The 21,189-nt window shown below is 58.0% G+C and overlaps 1 protein-coding gene across 1 annotated transcript in view; it reads left to right on the forward strand.

Annotated features, from left to right (window-relative positions):
* The window catches only part of ITPR3 (inositol 1,4,5-trisphosphate receptor type 3), a 68,106-nt gene that overhangs the window by 35,743 nt on the left and 11,174 nt on the right, over positions 1-21,189 (forward strand). The window contains exons 15-39 of the mRNA XM_043907193.1: positions 761-922; positions 3,069-3,241; positions 3,751-3,870; positions 4,219-4,401; positions 5,084-5,335; positions 5,425-5,569; positions 6,106-6,247; positions 6,905-7,104; positions 9,098-9,227; positions 9,811-9,868; positions 11,061-11,226; positions 12,568-12,732; positions 12,807-12,881; positions 13,268-13,393; positions 14,444-14,566; positions 14,648-14,848; positions 15,826-16,077; positions 16,338-16,463; positions 16,576-16,701; positions 17,981-18,101; positions 18,610-18,800; positions 19,273-19,421; positions 19,559-19,667; positions 19,789-19,879; positions 19,983-20,152. Of these exons, the coding sequence (XP_043763128.1) occupies positions 761-922; positions 3,069-3,241; positions 3,751-3,870; positions 4,219-4,401; positions 5,084-5,335; positions 5,425-5,569; positions 6,106-6,247; positions 6,905-7,104; positions 9,098-9,227; positions 9,811-9,868; positions 11,061-11,226; positions 12,568-12,732; positions 12,807-12,881; positions 13,268-13,393; positions 14,444-14,566; positions 14,648-14,848; positions 15,826-16,077; positions 16,338-16,463; positions 16,576-16,701; positions 17,981-18,101; positions 18,610-18,800; positions 19,273-19,421; positions 19,559-19,667; positions 19,789-19,879; positions 19,983-20,152 (3,756 nt within the window). The remainder of the gene's footprint in view (positions 1-760; positions 923-3,068; positions 3,242-3,750; positions 3,871-4,218; positions 4,402-5,083; positions 5,336-5,424; positions 5,570-6,105; positions 6,248-6,904; positions 7,105-9,097; positions 9,228-9,810; positions 9,869-11,060; positions 11,227-12,567; positions 12,733-12,806; positions 12,882-13,267; positions 13,394-14,443; positions 14,567-14,647; positions 14,849-15,825; positions 16,078-16,337; positions 16,464-16,575; positions 16,702-17,980; positions 18,102-18,609; positions 18,801-19,272; positions 19,422-19,558; positions 19,668-19,788; positions 19,880-19,982; positions 20,153-21,189) is intronic.

Raw genomic sequence — 21,189 nt, forward strand, 5'->3', positions numbered from 1 at the left:
TTTCAAATGTTGAGCAAATATTGAAAGAACAGTGAACATGCACTCGTTACCACGTTGCCAGTCTGGCTTTCTATAACTCTACATCACCCCCGTGTCCACGCGTCTCCAAAGAGGGTGCACCTTACCTCTAAACGCTTCAGTGTGCATCTCCTAAGGATAAAAGCATTGTTCTCTGTAAGCAGAGTCTCGTTACCACACCTAAGAAAACTAGCAACAATACCCCGTCCAGATCAATTTTCTGTACCTTTCCCCAAATGCGTCTTTAAAGCTCGTTTTTTTGGGGTGGGGGAATCAGGATCCAATTAAGGTTTTCTCACTCCGTGTGACTCTGGCTCTGTGGTTGCTGTTCTGTAACAGCTTTTCACCCACACCCAGTCCCTGAGTTAAACTTGTTTTTGGACAAGGCAGGCCTGCTTCTCACCTCTTAAGCTCTGGCTACCCTGCTGTGGCCTGCCCTTTCTCTTAGCCTCAGACCCCTGAGCTGCAGCCACCCTCAGCTCTCCCCCCCAGAGGCTGAGCCAGGCCTGGGACCTGAGTAGAGATTCAGATTCGCAATGGGGAGGGACCGGCCGAGGCCAGTGTCCCGGGGACTCCAGCCGGGAGAGGGGAGCGGGTGAGCGGTGGGCTGGGGCCATGTCCAGCTTAGAACCAGCTGGGGGTTAATGTCAGGGTGGCCTCCGGGCAGGGTCAGCATGAGGCTGAGGGTGATGAGTGGTGTGGGCAGATGTGGGGCTTCTTCCCGACTGTCTGTGCTCCCTAGATCTTCGGCATTCTGAAGGCCCCGTTCCGCGACAAGGGGGGCGAGGGCCCCCTGGTGCGGCTGGAGGAGCTGTCGGACCAGAAGAACGCGCCCTACCAGCACATGTTCCGCCTGTGCTACCGCGTGCTGCGCCATTCCCAGGAGGACTACCGCAAGAACCAGGTGGGCCGCCCGCCGCCTGGCCTGCTGCCCTCTGCCCGCCGGCAGGCTCCCGCGCTCCTGCTTTCCTTCACCCCGCGCGTGCTCCCCAAGGCGCACCCCGGTGTGCCAGGCGCTGTCTCATGGGGATCGGACTGTAGGCTGGTCCTCACGGCACTCAGCCTGGCTCCGTCCTTTGAGGGACCTCACACTGGGTTTAACGTTCCACGGTGGCTGTCTTGAAATTCTTAGTTTTTGAATAAGAGTCCTGCTATTTCTTTTCTTTTTTTTTAAATATTACCTCTAGTTTAATTTATTGAAGTACAGTTGATTTATAATGTTTTTAATTGCTGCCATACATCTGTGTTTCAGTTATATATATATATATATGTGTATATATATATATATACATACATATATACATTTAAAAAAAATATTCTTTTCCATTATGGTTTGTCATAGGATATTGAACAGAGTTCTCTGTGCTATCCGTTAGGATCTTACTGTTTATCCATTCTATATATAAAAGCTTACATCTGCTAGCCCCAACATCCACTCCACCCCTCCCCCAGCCCCTCCCCTCCCCAGTCTGTTCTCTGTGAGCCTGTTTGTTTCATGGATAAGTTCATTTATGTCATATTTTAGATTCCACATGTAAGTAATATCATATGGTATTTGTCTTTCTCTTCTTAATTTCCCTTAGTATGGTAATTTCTAGTTGCATCCATGTTGCTGTAAGTGGTGTTATTTTGTTCTTTTTTATGGCTGAGTAATATCCCACTGTGGGGTTTCCCTGGTGGCTCAGTGGTAGAGAATCTGCCTGCCAAGGCAGGAGACATGGGCTCGATCCCTGTGTTTGGAAGATGCCCTGGAGAAGGAGATGGCAACCCACTCCAGTATTCTTGCCTGGAGAATCCCAGGGGCAGAGGAGCCTGGGGGGCTGCTGTCTATGGGGTTGCACAGAGTCGGACACGACTGAAGCGACTTAGCAGCAGCAGCAGCATGTCTTGGCTATTGCAAATAGTGCTGCTGTGAACATAGGGGTGAATGTATCTTTTTTAGTTACAGTTTTGTCTGAATATGTGCAAGGAATAGGATTCCTGGATCATGTGGTAATTCTATTTTAGTTTTCTGAGGAACCTCTGTACTATTTTCCATAGTGGCCACACCAACTTACATTCTCACCTACAGTGTGGGAGAGTTCCCTTTTCTCCATACCCTCTCCAGCATCTGTTGCTTGTAGACTTTTTAATGATGGTCATTCTGGCTGGTGTGAGGAGGTACCTCATTGTATTAATAGTTTTGATTTGCATTTCTCAAACGGTTAGTGATATTGGGCATCTTTTCATGTGCCTATTGGTCATTTGTATTTCTTTGGAGAATTGTCTATTTAGGTAGGTCTATCCATTTTTCAATTGGGTTCGTTTTTTTGTTGTTGAGTTGTATAAGCTATTTGTATATTTTGGAAGTTAAGCCCTTGTTAGGCACATTGTTTGCAAATATTTTCTCCCATTCTGTAGGTTCTCTTTTCATTTTGTTTATGATTTCCTTTGCTGTGCAGAAGTTTATAAGTTTGATCAGGTCCCATTTGTTTATTTTTGTTTTTATTTCTATTGCCTTTGGAGATTGACTGACAGAAACACTGGTACAGTTTGTGTCGGAGAATGTTTGCCTGTGATCTCTTCTAGGAATTTTATGGTGATGTGTCTTACATTAAAGTTTTTAAGCCGTTTTAAGCTTATTTTTGGTGAGATGGTGTGTTCTAAGGTCATTGATTTACATACGGCTGTCCAACTTTCCCAATGACACTTGCTGAAGAGACTTTCTGTTGTATATTCTTGCCTCCTTTGTTGAAGATTAAGTGACCATAGGTGTGTGGGTTTATTTCTGGGTAGAGTCTACTATTTCATTTTCACCAGGTCCCACCAATCATGTAGCTGGTCTGCTAACAGACAGGGTCCCTCCCTCATGGGGGTTTCATTCTGGCACGGAGCTAGATGGGAGCTAAATAACGATGTTACAGAAACCCACCCTTGGCCCAGGGCTGGTATCCTCTCCTGGACCCCTTAGCTTCCTAGGGTCTGGGTCCCCTACTGGTGTCTGGGGGCCCGGGAGGCAGCGTTCTGGAGCAGAGCGGGCCCCCTGTGACCCTTAGCCTGGCTGTCCCTAGGAGCACATCGCCAAGCAGTTCGGGATGATGCAGTCCCAGATTGGCTATGACATCCTGGCCGAAGACACCATCACCGCCCTGCTGCACAACAACCGCAAGCTCCTGGAGAAGCACATCACCAAAACAGAGGTGGAGACCTTTGTCAGCCTGGTGCGCAAGAACCGGGAGCCCAGGTGGGCCCCCTCGCTGGTCCCACCCCGCTGTCCCTCCCCGCTCCCAGCGCTGCCTGGGGAAGAAGGCCACTGACGCTGGCTGTTAAATCTTGAACTCCTTCTGTACTTGTTGGTAAACTGCCCCCTCTCTGAGGGGGCCCTTCCTGAGTCCCCTCCCAAATTTGGCCCAATTTAGCAGTAAGAGTGTTGACTCCCGGTACAGTGGGAGGCCCCCAGAACCTTTTTTAGTAGGTGAGTCAGCGCGCGCAGCGAACCAGTTAAATATTTTGAATATCGCTCCTCCCCTGGGCGTCCTTTTCTCTGCCCCTCGGCAGTTAGCCCCAGGGTGATGCCCACGGGTTGTCCCTCTCCCGGGGTAGTCCGCAGCCCCAGCTCTAAGCTTTGGAAAGGGAGGAGGAGCAGTAAGCTGCGAGCGCCAGGGAGCTGGTGCTGCCAGCTGGGGGAGCAGAGGGGGCTTTGCCCCATTCGGGGGGCCGCCTCTGAGCCCCTCCCGGCTGTCACCTCCCCAGGTTCCTGGACTACCTGTCCGACCTGTGTGTGTCCAATCACATCGCCATCCCCGTCACCCAGGAGCTCATCTGCAAGTGTGTGCTGGATCCCAAGAACAGCGACATTCTCATCCAGACCGAGTGAGCTGGCTGCACTGTCTCGCGCCCGCGGTTCAGTCTCCCCAGGGCTCCCCCCTGCCCGGCTCCCCGGCCGCCTCAGAGCTTCAGGCTAGAACAGGCTCTCCGCAGACACCAGCGCCTGCTGTGGGCCCAGCTCGGTGCCTGGCATGGTGTGGGGAGGGCGGAGCCGCAGAGGAGAGGGAGCCGAGGCCCCGGCCTTCCTGGAGCTCCTGGTCCGTCTGAGGTCCTGACCGCCTGGGAGCCGGCCAGCCCTCAGCGCAGCTCCGGGAGGGGAGGCCGGTGTGGCTGCGGTGCTGGGGCAGGAGGGCTCCGGGCCCCACTCCGATCGATGGTGCCGCGCGTCCACAGGCTTCGGCCCGTGAAGGAGATGGCGCAGTCCCACGAGTACCTGAGCATCGAGTACTCAGAAGAGGAAGTGTGGCTCACGTGGACCGACAAGAACAACGAGCACCACGAGAAGAGCGTCCGGCAGCTGGCTCAGGAGGCGCGGGCCGGCAATGCCCACGACGAGAACGTGCTCAGCTATTACAGGTGCCCAGGGTCCCCCCGGCTGGCCTCGGCCAGGCCCTGCCCTGGGATGAGCCCCAGAGGCTTCTGGGGGTGCTCCTGCTTCCTTCTTCACCCGAGAGGCCAAGTCAGGGTGACTGGGTGGCCCGAGGAGCATTTGTTGGCCTGAGTACAGGCTCAGCACAGTGGCCTGAAAGAGACCCACACCCGTCTCCCAACAGCCATATTTTAAAAATAAGAACACTAGGTAACACTCATCAGACGCTCACTGTGTCCCTGGCACTGGTCAAAACACTTCACCCGATCACTCAGTTCAGCCTCACAACAACCCTGAGAGGTAGGGCCTGTCATTACCCACATTGTAAAGTTGTGGGGGGCAGGTGTGCATGCGTGCTAAGTCACTTTCAGTCATGTCTGACTCTTTGTGACCCTATGGTCTATAGCCCACCAGGCTCCTCTGTCCATGGGATTCTCCAGGCAGGAACACTGGAGTGGGTTGCCATGTCCTTCTCCAGCGGATCTTCCCGACCCAGGGATTGAACCCTTGTCTCTTTATATCTCTTGCGTTGGCAAGTGGGTTCTTGACCATTAGCGCCACCTGGGTAGCACGCACGCAGCGCACACCAGTCTTCAGCAGGCCCAGGCATGTGCTAGAAGCCCTTGAGAGCCCACCTGTCATGTCCTCACCGTCCTCCTTGCCCCACAGGTACCAGCTGAAGCTCTTTGCCCGCATGTGTCTGGACCGGCAGTACCTGGCCATCGACGAGATCTCCCAGCAGCTGGGCGTCGACCTCATCTTCCTGTGCATGGCGGACGAGATGCTGCCCTTTGACCTGCGCGCCTCCTTCTGCCACCTGATGCTCCACGTGCACGTGGACCGCGACCCCCAGGAGCTGGTCACGCCCGTCAAGTTCGCCCGCCTCTGGACCGAGATCCCCACGGCCATCACCATCAAGGAGTGAGCTGGGTGGAGATGGGCGGGCAGGGCCTGGCTGGAGTGGGAGGACCCCGGGGACGCTCACGCCTGGCCACCTCCACCTCCTCCAGCTACGATTCCAACCTCAACGCCTCCCGAGACGACAAGAAGAACAAGTTTGCCAGCACCATGGAGTTCGTGGAGGACTACCTCAACAATGTGGTCAGCGAGGCCGTGCCCTTCGCCAACGAGGAGAAGAACAAGCTCACCTTCGAGGTGGGCTGGGGCTCCGCGGGATGCTGGCGTGGTCCCGCCCCTGGTCTCGGCCACCCCTGGGGTGGGCCGTGCGATCCGTGACCTAACTTCCCTCAGCGTTCCTGTCAGGGCGGGGAGACCGTGCAGACCACTGGGACTCCCCAGGAGGGAGGCTTCTCTCCTGACTCCCTGGAGAGGGCTCCCTCCTGGTCCACTCACCCTATCAGCGCAGGGCTGGGTCGCAGGCGGGAGCCCCCACCCCCTGCTTCCTGCATTTCTGCCCTGTCCTCCCTACAGTAGCCTCCTCTGCAGGCCAGGCTTCCTCGGTAACTCTCTGAGGTCTGGAGGCGCTGATCTGGGACCCTTGGCTCCGTATCCACGCCTCCCTGACATCCTAGCGACCGGACTGTGGATTATACCAATTGACTGTCAATTATACCAGCTGAGCCCGGCTTGCGCGGGGCGGGCCCCGCCCCCACGAGACCACGCCCCTTGCGAGGTCCCACCCATCACTGTTTTGGGCTCACGCTGGCCTCGGTCGTGCCTTCTCTCCGCAGGTGGTCAGCCTGGCGCACAACCTCATCTACTTTGGCTTCTACAGCTTCAGCGAGCTGCTGCGGCTCACGCGCACTCTGCTGGGCATCATCGACTGCGTGCAGGGCCCCACGGCCATGCTGCAGGCCTACGAGGACCCAGGCGGTGAGACATCGCTCCCTGGCGCTCATCGGCTTCCCCTTAGCAACGGAAGTCCTCTCCCATTCACCCTCCTGGGCATCCTGCCTCCTGGCTCTGCTGCCAGGGGACGTCTGGGGTCCCTGTCTCCTCCAGACTTGGCTGGACCGGAGAGACCCTTTCTCTGAGCAAGCGCTGTGGAGACCCTGGGGTCTGGGCGAGTTGCCTTCCAACATATCCTGGTCTTGAGGGAGATAATGAGGCCCTGCCTGGGGAACTCCGGGTCAGGTGGGGAGACACACCCTGTTATCCAGGAACAACCATTTGAGAGGAGACACAGCCTTGCTGTCAGGGAGGCATAAACTCATCTAAACAAAAAGCGCCCAGAGACTGACCCCAGGCTTTGGTGCGGTCCACACATTGTCCCTTGATCCCTCGTGCTCTGTAATAGCTCTTGTGATTTTTCCACCGGAGGATTCTCACTGATCTCCCCACACGGTTCACCTTTGCCCAGCCCTCCCTCTTTTTCACAGATTTGGGAAAGCTCACCTCCCCCAGGAAGTCTTCCTAGGTTAGCCCTGCCCCTGCAGGGTGGCTTTGCCCTGCAGCTGACGGAGACAGAGGTGGATGAGGTGCCCCTGCCATACACCCGCCGTGACCCCCTTGCTGCTCCCCACCCCACAGGCAAGAACGTGCGGCGGTCCATCCAGGGCGTGGGGCACATGATGTCCACCATGGTGCTGAACCGTAAGCAGTCTGTCTTTGGTGGCCCCAGCTTGCCTGCCGGTGCCGGTGCCCCCGAGCCGCTGGACAGGAGCAGGTTTGAGGAGAATGAAGACATCGTGGTGATGGAGACCAAGCTGAAGATCCTGGAGATCCTGCAGGTGGCAGGCGCACCGGGAAGAGGGTGGGGCGGGGGCAGGTCCGCGTGGGCTGGTGGGGTGAGCCCCCTCAAGGCACAACCTGTCGTGCTGGGAGGCTCCACACGGAGCTGTTTAGCCCAGTGATTCTCAAATCCCTGGCCAGGAGCGTCAACCTCACCCGGGGACTTAGAAATGCAGGTTCCTGGGCCCTGCCCGAGATTTGCGGATGAGAGATGTGGGAGGCGGACCCGCAGTCTGTGTGGTGAGAAGCCCTCCCGGTGATCCTGATGTGCACCAGGCCTGGCTGTGCCCCCTCGTCGTACAGACGAGGAAAGGGACATGGCGAAAGACTTACTTTCCTGCAGTCACACAGACTTTGAGGCAGAGCTAGAGGTTTGAGAGCCCATTTCCTGGTGGGGTGGACACAGCTGGCCTTCTTCTTGGTCTGAGGCCCCCAGCAGCACTTGGGGAAGGGGCTGATGGGTCCTGAGGAGGGAGAAGGACCCTTGCTTTTGCTGTGCTGCCACCAGGGGGTGGGAAGCGTGATGTGGCCTTCCTGGGGACCCCATCTGTGCAGGGCCTATTTAGAATAGTCAGAAGAGGGGACTTCTGACTCATTCTTGGGGCTGGGGGCTATCAGATCTGAGTCCTGGGCTTGGCCGGAGGCACACAGAGGACAGAGGCAGTCAAGGGTGTCTGAAAACTCCTGTGTCCTCAGCCCCACCCCGCAGTGGTCTCCCCTGCTCCCCTACATTCCTTGGTTCCCTCGGGCCCCTGGGAACCCCAGGGTCTGTTTGCCAGAGTGGGATGGGAGGACCACAGTCCTCTGGATCTGGGGAACTTCCTTCCTATCCGTGTCCATGTCCAGCCTGGGAAGGAGCGACTCAGTGGGCCAGGATGGGGGTGTCTGCCTTGTTCTGAGATGAGTACCGCCCCCACCAGTGGGGCAGGAGCTGGGGACAGGCGCCCTGGACCTCCCTGGGAGGAGGAGTCTTTATTTATATGTTTTATTGAAGTATAGTTGATTTATAATGTTACTAATTTCTGCCGTGCAGCAAAATGATTCAGTTATATGTATGTATATACATTCTTTTTGTATGTTTTTCTGTTATGGCTTATCACAAGATAGTAAATGTAGCTCCCTGTGCAATACAGTAGGACCTGTTGTTTATCCATTCTGTATATAATAGTTTGCCATATATTATCTGCATATATTATATAATATATTATCTACATGTATTACATGTAATTATATTACATATAATGTAATGTATAATATACATATACATATATTACATATAATATGATCTGCAACCCCGAATTCCCACCCCCTCCCTCCCCCCCCTCCCCCTCCCCCTGGCAACTGCAAGTCTGTTCTGTCTGTGAGTCTGTTTGTGGTCCACAGGTAGGTTCCTTTGTGTTGGTCTAGTTTCCACATATAAGTGGTATTATATGGTGTTTGTCTGCTTGAGTCACTTCATTTAGTATGATAATCTCTATCTACATCCATCTATGGTGCTGCAAATGGCATTGTATCGTTCTTTTTTATGGCTGAGTAGTATTCTATCACACACACACACACACACACACACACATTTTCTTTATCCATTCCTCTATTGATGGACATTTAGGTTGCTTCTTTGTCTTGGCTATTGTGAATAGTGCTGCCGTAAATAGAGGTGCATGTATCTTTTTGAATTACAGTTTTGTGCCGGTACATGCCTAGGAGTGGGATTGCTGGATCATATGTGCCTAGGAGTGGGATTGCTGGATCATATGGCAGCTCTATTTGTAGCTTTCTGAGGAACCTCCAGACTGTCCTCCACGGCGGCTGCACCAGCTTGCATTCCCGGGGGAGAGGAGTCTTGCTGCCTTGGTTGTAATGCCCCACGGAGTCCTGAACATCCGTGCGGGGCCTCCCCAGTGCTGGGGCTCATCTGGGGTGGCCCTTTACCCCTCCTGCCGCGAGGTTGGCCTCAGACCTGTCCTCACCCCATCCTCTCCCCTTCTCCAGTTCATCCTCAACGTCCGCCTGGATTACCGCATCTCCTACCTGCTGTCCGTCTTCAAGAAGGAGTTTGTGGAGGTGTTTCCCATGCAGGACAGCGGGGCCGATGGCACGGCCCCCGCCTTCGACTCCACCAGTGAGCCCCCGCCCCTCCCTGCACCCCAACTTCAGGCTGAGGCTGTGTGACTCGATGCACCACAAGGGGCTGCGGTCTGGGGCCACCTCTGGCCAGTGCCCAGCCCTGCCCTTGTTTCCCAGGCTGCAAGGGCCTTTTTCCTCCCCATTGTCCCACTTACTCGCCCCAGAGAGGGAGCAGGGTGGGGGTCATTCCCTCCAGTTCCTAAATGAAACTGAGGCCCATGGGAGGCAGGGGCTTGCCCACGACCATCGTCAGTGAGAGGCTGAGCCAGACCAGCTCCCCCAGCCAGGACCCCGCTCGCACCTGCAGGGCTGTGGGCCGCCCCATGGGCCCCTGCCCTGGGCGGTTCCGCCTCCACCCCTAGGAGAGGCAGGCAGACCTGTAGGGCCATGGGCCGCCCCACTGGTACCTGCCCTGGGCGGCTCCACCTCCACCCCAGAGGCAGGCAGAGGGGTGGCCGCCCAGCCAGTGTGGGGGTGAGGGTGGTCTGGGCGTCACCCTGCTCCCTCTGCCTGTGCTCCCCATTGTCCTGTGTGCGGACAGCTTCCAGCCTCCATCTGCCCCCCCTTACTCCCCGCAGCCGCCAACATGAACCTGGACCGCATTGGGGAGCAGGCGGAGGCCATGTTTGGAGTGGGGTGAGGCCGGGGTGAGGCGGGGGGTGTGGGTGGGGTTGGGTGGGTGCTGAGGATGCAGGCTGGAGACCCTTCACTCCTCGGTTAATCTTCCTGCAACCCCTTAACCAGGCCCTGGGGCGGAGGTCCCCCGACTTTGTGCTCTGACTCTCCCTCGCCTGCCTAAACCCAGTGTTACCAGGGCTCCTTGGGCCCCGGCGTCATTCTGGCCATCCCCCTGCCTCCACTCAGGGCAGTTTGTGCCTATTTATTTGTCAGGACCTGGGCCAGGTAGCTGGAGGTGCATCCCTGTGTCCACAGCAGGGAGGCCAGGCTGCTCTTCATAGGGGGTGGGCGTCACTCCAGGAGCTGGGGGCTCTTAACTATTTCTGTGCCGTACCCTTGATGTCTGGTGAGGCCTTTGGCTCCCTTCCCAGGATGGAGTTTTTTTTTTTTTTAAATTTTTGGCCCACTGCGCAGCTTACAGAATCTTAGTTCTACAACCAGTGATTGAACTCAGGCCCTCGGCAGTGAGAGCACTGAGTCCTAACCACTGAACCACCAGGGAATTCCTAGAGTAGCATTTTAAAATTCAGAATGGAATGCACATAGGATGATTATTACAAAGGAAATCAGTGGCATTGGGATGCAGTTATCAAAATATTGGAGAAAACAAATTTGAAGTGACAGTTATATATGTGCTTCTTTATTAACACATGAAATAACAACCTGCACCAGGGGTGTAATTAGTACCATTCCTTTGAAGTCGTGATGAATGTAAATGATATTTTGTAATTTCTGTAACAACTCTGAAGTGATGGGAAAACATCTGTGATTTTTTTATTGGTGACAAAGTCACAGGTACTGCTCATTTTTCTCACCGAAGGAAACACTACATTTTGGTGAAAAGAAAGATCAGCTTTCCCCCAATCTCTGTTCGCAGCCTGTGCCTCTTTCTGTGAATCCCTTGGAGGGGTCTGTGGGTCCCCTGTGAGGCATCCTGGCCTCAGCTGCATCCCCGCGGAGCATCATGTGGACCTCAGGGGACACGGGGTTCCCCAAGGTGCTCACGGTGGTGGCTGTTTGCAAAGTCAGCAGGGGGACAGGGTGCCCTGGCTGTCTGGCAGGTGGCAGGGAGCCTGCGTATCCCCCGACTGTCACACCTGCCTGCCTCCCCTCCCCCCTCTCACACCTCACACTTCCTCCCTCCCCGCAGGAAGACCAGCAGCATGCTGGAGGTGGATGACGAGGGCGGCCGCATGCTGCTGCGCGTGCTCATCCACCTCACCATGCACGACTATGCCCCACTGGTCTCGGGGGCCCTGCAGCTGCTCTTCAAGCACTTCAGCCAGCGCCAGGAGGCCATGCACACCTTCAAGCAGGTGTGCCCCCCACTCCCCCAATGGAGCACCCAGCCCTTGTGGAGGTGCTCTCACCTCCCCTGATGGAGCACCCAGCCCTCATGGAGGTGCTCCCCCATCCACTGATGGAGTGCCCAGCCCTCGTGGAGGTGCTCCCCCTCCCCCGATGGAGCACCCATCCCTCGTGGAGGTGCTCCCCCTCCCCCGATGGAGCACCCAGCCCTCATGGAGGTGCTCCCCCATCCACCAATGGAGTGCCCCCCCATCCACCAATGGAGTGCCCAGCCCTCATGGAGGTGCTCCCCCATCCACCAATGGAGTGCCCAGCCCTCGTGGAGGTGCTCCCCCATCCACCAGTGGAGTGCCCAGCCCTTGTAGAGGTGCTCCCCCATCCACCGATGGAGCACCAAGCCCTTGGGGAGGTGCTCCCTCATCCCCCGATGGAGCACCCAGACCTCGGGGAGGAAGGCCTGAGGGGTCTTCCTGGGGGCCAGAGGGTCACCCAGCCCTGGCCACACACAGCGCTGGGTGGGGGGAAACAAGGATGGGGCAGCTTGAGATGCATCCCTGGGGTTTGGCCTTGCTGAGCTCCTTGCAGGTGACACCACCTAGAGTCTTGGCAGCTTTGATCTCTCAGCCTGACTCCAGGCCTTATGTCATGTCTTATGAGACAGCATATTATAGAACTCTATCATGGGCACCTTTGCTATTTCGCATCGTGCCTGGCACAAAGTCACCTCTTACCAAGGGGACTGGCTTTGTCACTGTGATGTCACGCAGTCTTGACAGCTCCCAGTGAGAAGGAACTGGCGTTTAACAGGTACGCCCGGTACCAGGCACTGAGCACCGGCCTTGCATTCGTGGAATTCTCCAAGCAGCCTGACAGCGGGGTTTCGACTCTCATTCCTGCTTTACAGATGGGGGAAATTGACGCCTGGGGGAGCTTTCCTCCCTTACCCACTGACCCAGAGCAAGTGAGGTGGTGACGGAGTCAGGCTCAGGTCCTGTCACTCGGTGATGTCAGCATGCTTTGCTCTGCTGCCCTGTTCTGTTCTATGTGAACAGGTGACAGGCCACAGCAGCGTGTGACATGAGCCAGTGAGTAACTGAAGCCAGGTGATGAGATAGCTTACTACCAGGGATGCAGGGAAGTCTGTGGCCAATCAGGGAAAGCTTCCTGGAGGCGGTGGACTTAGAGCAGAGCCATAAACACCAAGTCAGATCTGGCTCAGTGGAGAGGAGCAGGGGTGGAGAGGAGAGGCCAGAGCAGAGAGGCCTGGACAGGGCATGTGCTGGCATCTCTACGAGGCCATGGACCTGGGGGTGCCCACCTCACCAGGCACGCTCGTGGTCAACCTTCAGGTGCAGCTGCTGATCTCGGCCCAGGACGTGGAGAACTACAAGGTGATCAAGTCTGAGCTGGACCGACTGCGGACCATGGTGGAGAAGTCGGAGCTGTGGGTGGACAAGAAGGGCAGCGGCAAGGGCGAGGAGGTGGAGGCCGGCCCCGCTAAAGACAAGAAGGAGGTGCGTGGGGTGTGGGGGCCAGGGCAGGGCCCCGAGGGCCGGGCCTGGCTGACCCCGCTCCCCCGTCCCCTCAGCGGCCCACAGACGAGGAGGGCTTTCTGCACCCGCCTGGGGAGAAGAGCAGCGAGAACTACCAGATCGTCAAGGGCGTGAGTCCGGGTCCTGGGGGTGGGTCTGTGGGCCCCCTGCCCCGGAGGCCCCATGCCGCCTCTCCTGCCTCCACTCCAGCTGGCTTGCAGGAAATCCTCCAGCGTTCTCCGAGTGTTAAACACAGCCCTGCCAAGGTCCAGATGGAATTATTTTAAAGCTGAAGGAATTTAGTGAAATTCCACTTCACAGTCAAGTTGTTCTGTTGACTTTTGCAAGTGGAATTGGCTTTTCCGTGCTCGCAGCCTTGTCGCGACGGTCGGGTTTGGTGGCCGCAGCCCCCTTCCCTCTTCCTGGCCCCGTGTGAGCCGCGGCTCCACTGTGGTTGGCCCCGGGGAAGCCTGAGGAAGTGGGCAGGGGCTCTGGGCTCACCCTCCCCGCCCCCCAGATCCTGGAGCGGCTGAACAAGATGTGTGGCGTGGGGGAGCAGATGAGGAAGAAACAGCAGCGGCTGCTCAAGAACATGGACGCCCACAAGGTCATGCTGGACCTGCTGCAGATCCCCTACGACAAGGTGAGCCTGACCTCTGACTCCCCAGGGCTACTGCACCCTGAACCTGGACCCAACCCAAACCACACACTGACCCCGGATGCTGACCTGACCTGCCTCACCTGACCTTTTTACCTTTTTTTACCCACATACGCAGACCCTTGAATCCAATCTTAGTATTCTTGACCTTTGACCTTCCACCCCTCATCCTGATCAACTTGGACTTTGAATTGACTCCAGCCTCACCCTGGTTCATGACCTTGACCCTAGCTTCTATTTCTGTCCCTGGGCTAATCCTCATCCTCTCAGCTTCATTTAAAAAAAAAAATTTTTTTTAAATTTATTTGGCTGTGCTGGGTCTTCATTGCTACGTGGGCTTTTCTCTGGTTGCCGTGAGTGGGGCTGCTCTCCAGTAGTGCTGCTGTGGCCTCGCATTGCGGCGGCTTCTCTAGTGGAGCGCGGGCTCCAGGGTGCTCTGGCTTCAGTAGCTGCAGCACAGGCTTCAGTAGCTGCGGCTCCCGGGCGCTAGGGCACAGGCTCAGCAGTTGCGGAACACGGGCTTAGTTGCTCCTTGGCATGTGGTATCTTCCTGATCAGGGATCCAGCCCGTGTCTCCTGCGTGGGCAGATCAGTCACCAGGGAAGCCCACTCTCAGCCTCACTTTAACCTCTGACCTTCAGCTTCGTTACCCTGACCTACGTTGACCCCAGCCTCTCCTTGACCCCTGACTTTCGAGTTGTCACCCTAGCCTTACCCTATTGTCCCCAAGCCCACCCTGGCCCCTCACTCCAAACATTGCCTCATCTCAACCATAGACCCCTTCCTATGACTCATCATGATCTTGATCCGCCCCCAGGTTCGCCCCGACTCTTGACTCTGACACCCGCTCAGTGTTCACCTGACCTGACCCCTTAGCCTTGCTCCCTGACTCCAGCCTCATCTCAGCCTCTGACCTTCAGTTCCTCCCACCTCTCCGTCTCCTGACCCACCTTGAACCTGGCCACCTTGGGGTCCCAGTGCTGAGCCCTGACCCACCCCCGCCTGGGCACCCTCTCCCCTCCTCTCCGCGTCCAGGGCGATGCCAAGATGATGGAGATCCTGCGCTACACACACCAGTTCCTGCAGAAGTTCTGTGCGGGGAATCCCGGCAACCAGGCCCTGCTGCACAAGCACCTGCACCTCTTCCTCACGCCGGGGGTGAGGGCACGGGGTCGGGGTGGTGGGCGGGGCGGGACCGCGAGACCCCCCCTCTCTGACAGCCACCCCACCTGCCCGCAGCTGCTGGAGGCGGAGACCATGCAGCACATCTTCCTGAACAACTACCAGCTCTGCTCCGAGATCGGGGAGCCCGTCCTGCAGCACTTCGTGCACCTGCTGGCCACGCACGGGCGCCACGTGCAGTACCTGGACTTCCTGCACACCGTCATCAAGGCCGAGGGCAAGTACGTCAAGAAGTGCCAGGACATGATCATGACCGAGGTGAGGGCGGCCAGGGCGTGCGGTGGGCGGGTCACAGAGGGGCCCCGGGGCTGCAGGGGACACGGGGACAGGACTGAGGACGGCGAGGCTGGTGGAGTAGAACTCGGGCTGTGGCCTAATGGAGCTGGGCCTGCGAGAGCTTAGGTGCCTGGTAGAATTCAGGTCAGAGGCCTGAGAGAACTCAGACACTCATTCCTTCATTTGTCATTATTTATTTACAAATCATGAAGCACCTGCGGCATGCCAGGCGCCGTGTACCTGTGGGGGAAACCACTCCAGTATGAGGTCCGCGGGCAGGAGCCGCAGCGGGGGCAGGTCACAGCCTTTGTGCGCGTTGCCAGGGCCCCGGTGTCGGGCACATAGTAGGTGCTCAGTAAAGAAATGAAGACCGAAGGGCTGAGGCTAAATCTGGAACAGACATGCTCTCTGCCCTGGAGCATCTTGTAGCCTGGGGAGGGGCAGGGAGAGGAAGGAGCAAACACCAAAGGGAGACGAGGAACTTAATCAGTGAGCCGTGGGGTCCGGGAGTGCCGTGCGGTGTTCATTGCTGACTGCTATTATTATATTAACTGAAGAACAGAATTGCTGACACAAGAGGGACGTGGCATGTGCTCCTGGAGGGTTTAAATTACAGCGTTGGAGCACAGGGGAGGACAGCATGAGTTGGGCTTACAACGGGCTTCCTGGAGGAGGCGCCTCTGAGACAAGCCCAAGTGGGATTTCTTTCCTTAGGAGAGGAAGGAGGTCCTTCCTGGGCCTGGGGTTTGATGTCCCAGCTGATGGCAGAAGGTCTGAGATATTAGCTTAGGGCCCTGAGGGCCAGGAAACCCCAGACACTCAGGAGGGGGAGGGTTTTCCTGCGTGTTGGGTGCAGGCCGGGCTCTGAGCCCGAGTCCTTCCCTGGGGAGGGCAGGTGAGGGCTGGGGCCCCGGACCTGCTGGACCGAGGGGCCTGACATGCCCTCTTCCCGCCCACAGCTGACCAACGCAGGCGACGACGTGGTTGTATTCTACAATGACAAGGCCTCGCTGGCCCACCTGCTGGACATGATGAAGGCCGCCCGGGACGGCGTGGAGGACCACAGCCCCCTCATGTACCACATCTCCCTGGTGGACCTGCTGGCTGCCTGTGCCGAGGGCAAGAATGTCTACACCGAGATCAAGTGCACGTCCCTGCTGCCCCTGGAGGATGTGGTGTCTGTGGTGACACACGAGGACTGCATCACCGAGGTGGGGCCCGCGTCCACGTGGGGACGCGGGGGGCGGGGGGCGGCCACGGGGATGCAAGTGTGGGGGAGCCAGGCCGGGGCAGCCCCTCGGTCCTGCTTGGGCAGGGGAAGGGACGGGCTGGGAGGTGGGGAGACGGAGGGGATGCTGGCAGAGGAGCCAGGGAAGGTCGGGTGGAAGCACAGACAGGGAGAGCCTGGCCGGGGCTGGGGTTGGGTGGTGGGTGCTGCTGGCGCCCTGACCTCCCAGCCCTGCCTGCCCAGGTGAAAATGGCCTACGTGAATTTCGTGAACCACTGCTACGTGGACACGGAGGTGGAGATGAAGGAGATCTACACCAGCAACCACATCTGGACCCTCTTTGAGAACTTCACCCTGGACATGGCTCGGGTGTGTGCCTGTGGGAGCGTGGGCCCGAGCTGGCCTGTGGAGGGGGACCCGGCTGCCTTCGTCGTGAGGCGTGAGTGGAGAGGTCCCCAGGCATCGGTCTCTCCTACCCCAGGTTTGCAGTAAGCGTGAGAAGCGCCTGGCCGACCCCACCCTGGAGAAATACGTGCTGACCGTCGTGCTGGACACCATCAATGCCTTCTTCAGCTCACCGTTCTCTGAGAATAGCACCTCCCTGCAGGTGAGCGCCTGCTGCTGGCGGCTTCAGAGTTGGGAGCGGGGAAAGTCAGAATGTGTATATTCATGTTTTCTTGCAGTGCGTGAAGATGCAGCAGCAGGATGTGCACGTGCATCAGTTATCAATGCTGTGTAACAAATTACCCCCAAACCACAAACATTTATTATCTCACAGTTTCTGTGGGTCGGGAACTACAGTGGGAACTGCCATAGGTCAGGAATTCCTAGATGCGCTTGGGTCCCGGGGTGGCCAGGGACACCTGGCAGCCCTCGTGCACCAAACAAGGCGCGATGATACCATAGTGGCTGCGGAGCTGAAGCAGGGGGGTCGGATGCGAAGAATCTTCCAAGTTGGCCTTGCTCCTCTGCAGAAGAGCTCTAGTCTGTGAACAGGTGTTGGACTTGGATCTCTGAGAGTCACAGCCCCCCAGTCAATCCTCAGACTAGAGCCGGGTCACAGCCCCAGAACCCCTTGAGGAAGGAAGGAGCCTGCTACCTAATTCATAAAGAAACTCCAGATGGACATGCAGGAAACCAGTCAGAGGGCTGCCTGTAGGTAGAGGGGCTGAGGGTGGAATAGGGATAATGTGTCTTAGAGTAGAAAGAAAGTGCTGGGTCCTGCCCTTCTAGCCAGGATGGGCTTGTTTGACACCTGGGTTTGGGCCTTCGGACCCCTCTGGGACTTGAGTGATATCTATCAGTTTTCCCCTTCGCTTATCGGCTGCAGGGCAGAGCATGGGAGAGTGGGGTGAGAGGATCACAGGTGGGGGAAAGACTCCCTGAAGTATTCCTTTTTGATTTTTACTTTATTATTTATTTCGGTTGTGCCATGTGACTTGAGGGATCTTAGTTCCCTAATCAGGGATCAAACCCTGGCCTTGAGCAGTGAAAGCAAGGAGTCCTAACCACTGGACTGCCAGGGAATTCCCGAAGTTCTTTTCTATAACCTTTTTGTTTAGAACCATGTAAATATTTCCCCTTTTCACAGCATTTAATTTATTGGAAATTTTTTTAAAGGAAGAAGAGGGTCAGCAATAGAGTTAGAAGCCCCAGGCCTGGACCGTGGGCAGTTCTCACAGGGCTGCCATGTACAGTTGGGCAGGTTGTGCACTGCTAAGAGGAAGGAGGGTGCCTTCTTCCAGCTGGCACACAGGCCCATGGTAGCTATGGGCGGTCCTGTCCCTCTGCCCACACCCAGACTCGGTGAGCCTGGCCCCGGGGTGCAGGGCCGCCCAGGGAGGAGGGTGGCCGGGCTGCAGCAGCAGGCACGTTGCCTCTTGCAGACGCACCAGACGATCGTGGTGCAGCTGCTGCAGTCCACCATGCGGCTGCTCGAGTGTCCGTGGCTGCAGCAGCAGCACAAGGGCTCCGTGGAGGCCTGCATCCGGACCCTCGCCATGGTGGGTGAGTGTCCTGGGGCGCTGGGCAGCCCCCACCACCGCTCCCGTCCCCTGCCTCCGCCCGGGGACGCCTGCCCTCCCAGTAAATACCTAATCCCCAAGTTTGTCGGTCAGCTGCTCCTAGGTGGTGCTCAGTAAGTCCTTCCTGGTGTCTGACTGGCATCGGGCAATCCAGAGAAGCTGTTTTCTGCTCTGAATCAGTTCCCTGGAGGAGAGTGCTGGGGGATATCCCCAAGCAGAGTTTTTTGGGCTTACAAATGGTCTCAGGCAGGAGGGAGGTTGTAGGTTGTTAAGGAGGTGGGTAGAGTGGAGGGGAGGGGTCCGCATGGAGCCAGGGTGGAAACAAGGAAGCAGGAACTCCCTCTTTTTATCCCCAAAAGGGAGGAGGGCACCTCGGTCCAAGTGGGGACCAGTGTGGGGGCCCCAGCACCCTTGGCCCTTGGCCCCCTGAGCCTGGCCCTTCTGGCTGAGCCCCTGCCAGCCCTCCAGCGCCCCGACCCCTCTCCCCTCAGCCAAGAGCCGGGCCATCTCGCTGCCCATGGACTTGGACGCCCACATCAGCTCACTGCTCAGCAGTGGCGCCAGCTGTGTGGCTGCCTCCCAGAGGAATGCCTCCAACTACAAGACGGCCACGCGGGCCTTCCCCCGCGTCATGCCCACCGCCAACCAGTGGGACTACAAGAACATCATCGAGAAGCTGCAGGTGGGCGGGGCGCTGTGCTTGGGCTGCGTCCTTTCTGGACTGTTTATGCCCCACCCCCCAGAGGGAGCTGGCTAGCTTGTCCCGTCCTGGGGGCCACCAGGGGCCAGGGCCCCATTCCAGGGTTGGTGCTCACCAAGGGGGCTGGGATCCCTCTCGCTTGAGATGGGACCTTCGTGTTTCTGTCTCACCCTGCACACTGTCTCACTGGCTTCCCGACGGGGCGTGGTGGTAGAAGACTGAGGCCCAGGGAGGGCGAGGGGCTTGCCCAGGTCCGCATGGAGCTAGAGGAGGGGCTGGGGGAAACGGCAGGGTGTGCCGCGGGCTCCGCGGGCCCAGGGCCCTCAGACAAGGGCGGTCAGTCTGTGGGTCCTATGGTGCTGGGGTGAGGGGAATGGTGGTCACGCCCCCGTCATCCCTTGGGCCTGGGCGGCCTGCAGCTCGCCGAGCAGTGACCCTGCCTTGCCCACCGTAGGACATCATCACTGCCCTGGAGGAGCGGCTGAGGCCCCTGGTGCAGGCCGAGCTGTCCGTGCTGGTGGACGTCCTGCACTGGCCTGAGCTGCTCTTCCTGGAGGGCAGTGAGGCCTACCAGCGCTGCGAGAGCGGGGGCTTCCTGTCCAAGTGAGTGCAATGCTGGCCCAGGGCCCGGGGGTGCAGGGGCGCAGCAGCCCACGTGGGGAAGGCCTGGGGGGTCAGGGGTGGTGGCCACGCGGGTGGCACGGGGCTGCCCTGAGCATGGCCCCCTCTGCTGCGGCCAGGCTGATCCAGCACACCAAGGACCTCATGGAGTCAGAGGAGAAGCTGTGCGTCAAGGTCCTAAGGACGCTGCAGCAGATGCTGTTGAAGAAGACCAAGTACGGGGACCGGGTGAGTACCTGGGGGGCTGGGTGCCGGGCGTGCCTGGCCACAGGGGGTCAGGGCCAGGACCGCCGGGCTGGACGGTAAAGGGTGGGATGGGCGGCCGTGGGCCTCACTCTTTTCCCCACAGGGCAACCAGCTGCGCAAGATGCTGCTCCAGAACTACCTCCAGAACCGGAAGTCCAGCGCGAGGGGGGACCTCCCGGACCCCATGGGCGCCGGTCAGTCCTCCGTCCCTGCTGCCAGGCCTCTGGGGCCAGTTCGCCCCAGGCCCTTCCTCCCCCTCCCTCCACACTCCTCCCTAAGCGAGTTCCCCGCCTCCAGGCCTGGACCAGGACTGGTCGGCAATCGCAGCCACCCAGTGCCGGCTGGACAAGGAGGGGGCCACCAAGCTGGTGTGTGACCTCATCACCAGCACCAAGAATGAGAAGATCTTCCAGGAGAGCATCGGCCTGGCCATCCGCCTGCTGGACGGCGGCAACACCGAGATCCAGGTGTGCGGGGGCGGGGCTTCGGGGGGCTCGGAGGATAGCGTGCCAGGCGCTGAGGCCCTGTGGGCGGGCATCCAGCCCCAGGGAGCAGTGTGAGTCCGACTACTCCGAGGCTCTGCCTCCCGTGTCTGCTCTGTGTCATGTGGCCGTCTTCCATCCTACACCCCTGCCCTGCTCCATCCTGGGCCTGCTGCCCACCATCTCCGCCCCAATTACGTCCACCGTTCTTGCCTTTCAGCCTCTGCCCAGGCCTCCTTCCCTGCCCTCCCACATGCTCTTTAGCCTTTGGTATCCAACCAAAACCCTGCTTTCTCCAGAAGCCCGCTGTGATGGTCTTATCTCTGTTCATTTATTCCTTCATTCATTCTTCTGATAAGTCTGTGTTGAGTGAGCACCTTCTGTGTGCCTGGCAGTGTTCTAGGCTCTAGAATAAGAGCCAGAACCTGTGTTCCCTTAGTTCTTGTATCCTAGTTTGGGGACAGCAGTCCCTACCTGCAGTCCCCATGTAATACGGAGAGCATGCTGGATGGCGATAATGCAGGAAGGGGCTTCGGGAGTGCTGGGCAAGGGGAGTCTTAGGGGGGGTCATCGGGAAGGCCCCTGGGAGGGGAACGTTTGAATGAGGACCTGGAAGTGAGGACATGTAGAAGTGGGGCAGGGTGCAGAGGGCAGAGCAGGCTGCGGAAGCTGTGAAGGGGAAGTGGCTCCTGTGGCTGGCGGGGCTGGGGGAGGGGTGGTAGGCGCTGGGGTCAGGGAGGTGGCAGGTCATCATGTGGCCTCGTGGCCCCCATGGGCCTGGGCCTGCCTCTGGGAAGATGGGGTAGCTGCAGGATTTTGAGCAGAGAAGGGACGTGACTTTGACTTCAGAGTGACCCCTCTGGCTGCTGTGTGGGGAACTGATGGGGGGCCAGAGCAGGTGCCAGTAGGCAGGAAGGTCATGCAGGCCTCCCGCATGGCTTGCTGGTAAAGGGTTGCTGGCCCTCCCCCTCTACCTCTGCTGGTCTTGACTGTCCCCAGCCTGGCCTCAGGCACAGGGCGCC

The sequence above is a fragment of the Cervus elaphus genome, chromosome 7 (genome assembly GCF_910594005.1).
Source record: "Cervus elaphus chromosome 7, mCerEla1.1, whole genome shotgun sequence".
Lineage (NCBI taxonomy): Eukaryota > Metazoa > Chordata > Mammalia > Artiodactyla > Cervidae > Cervus > Cervus elaphus.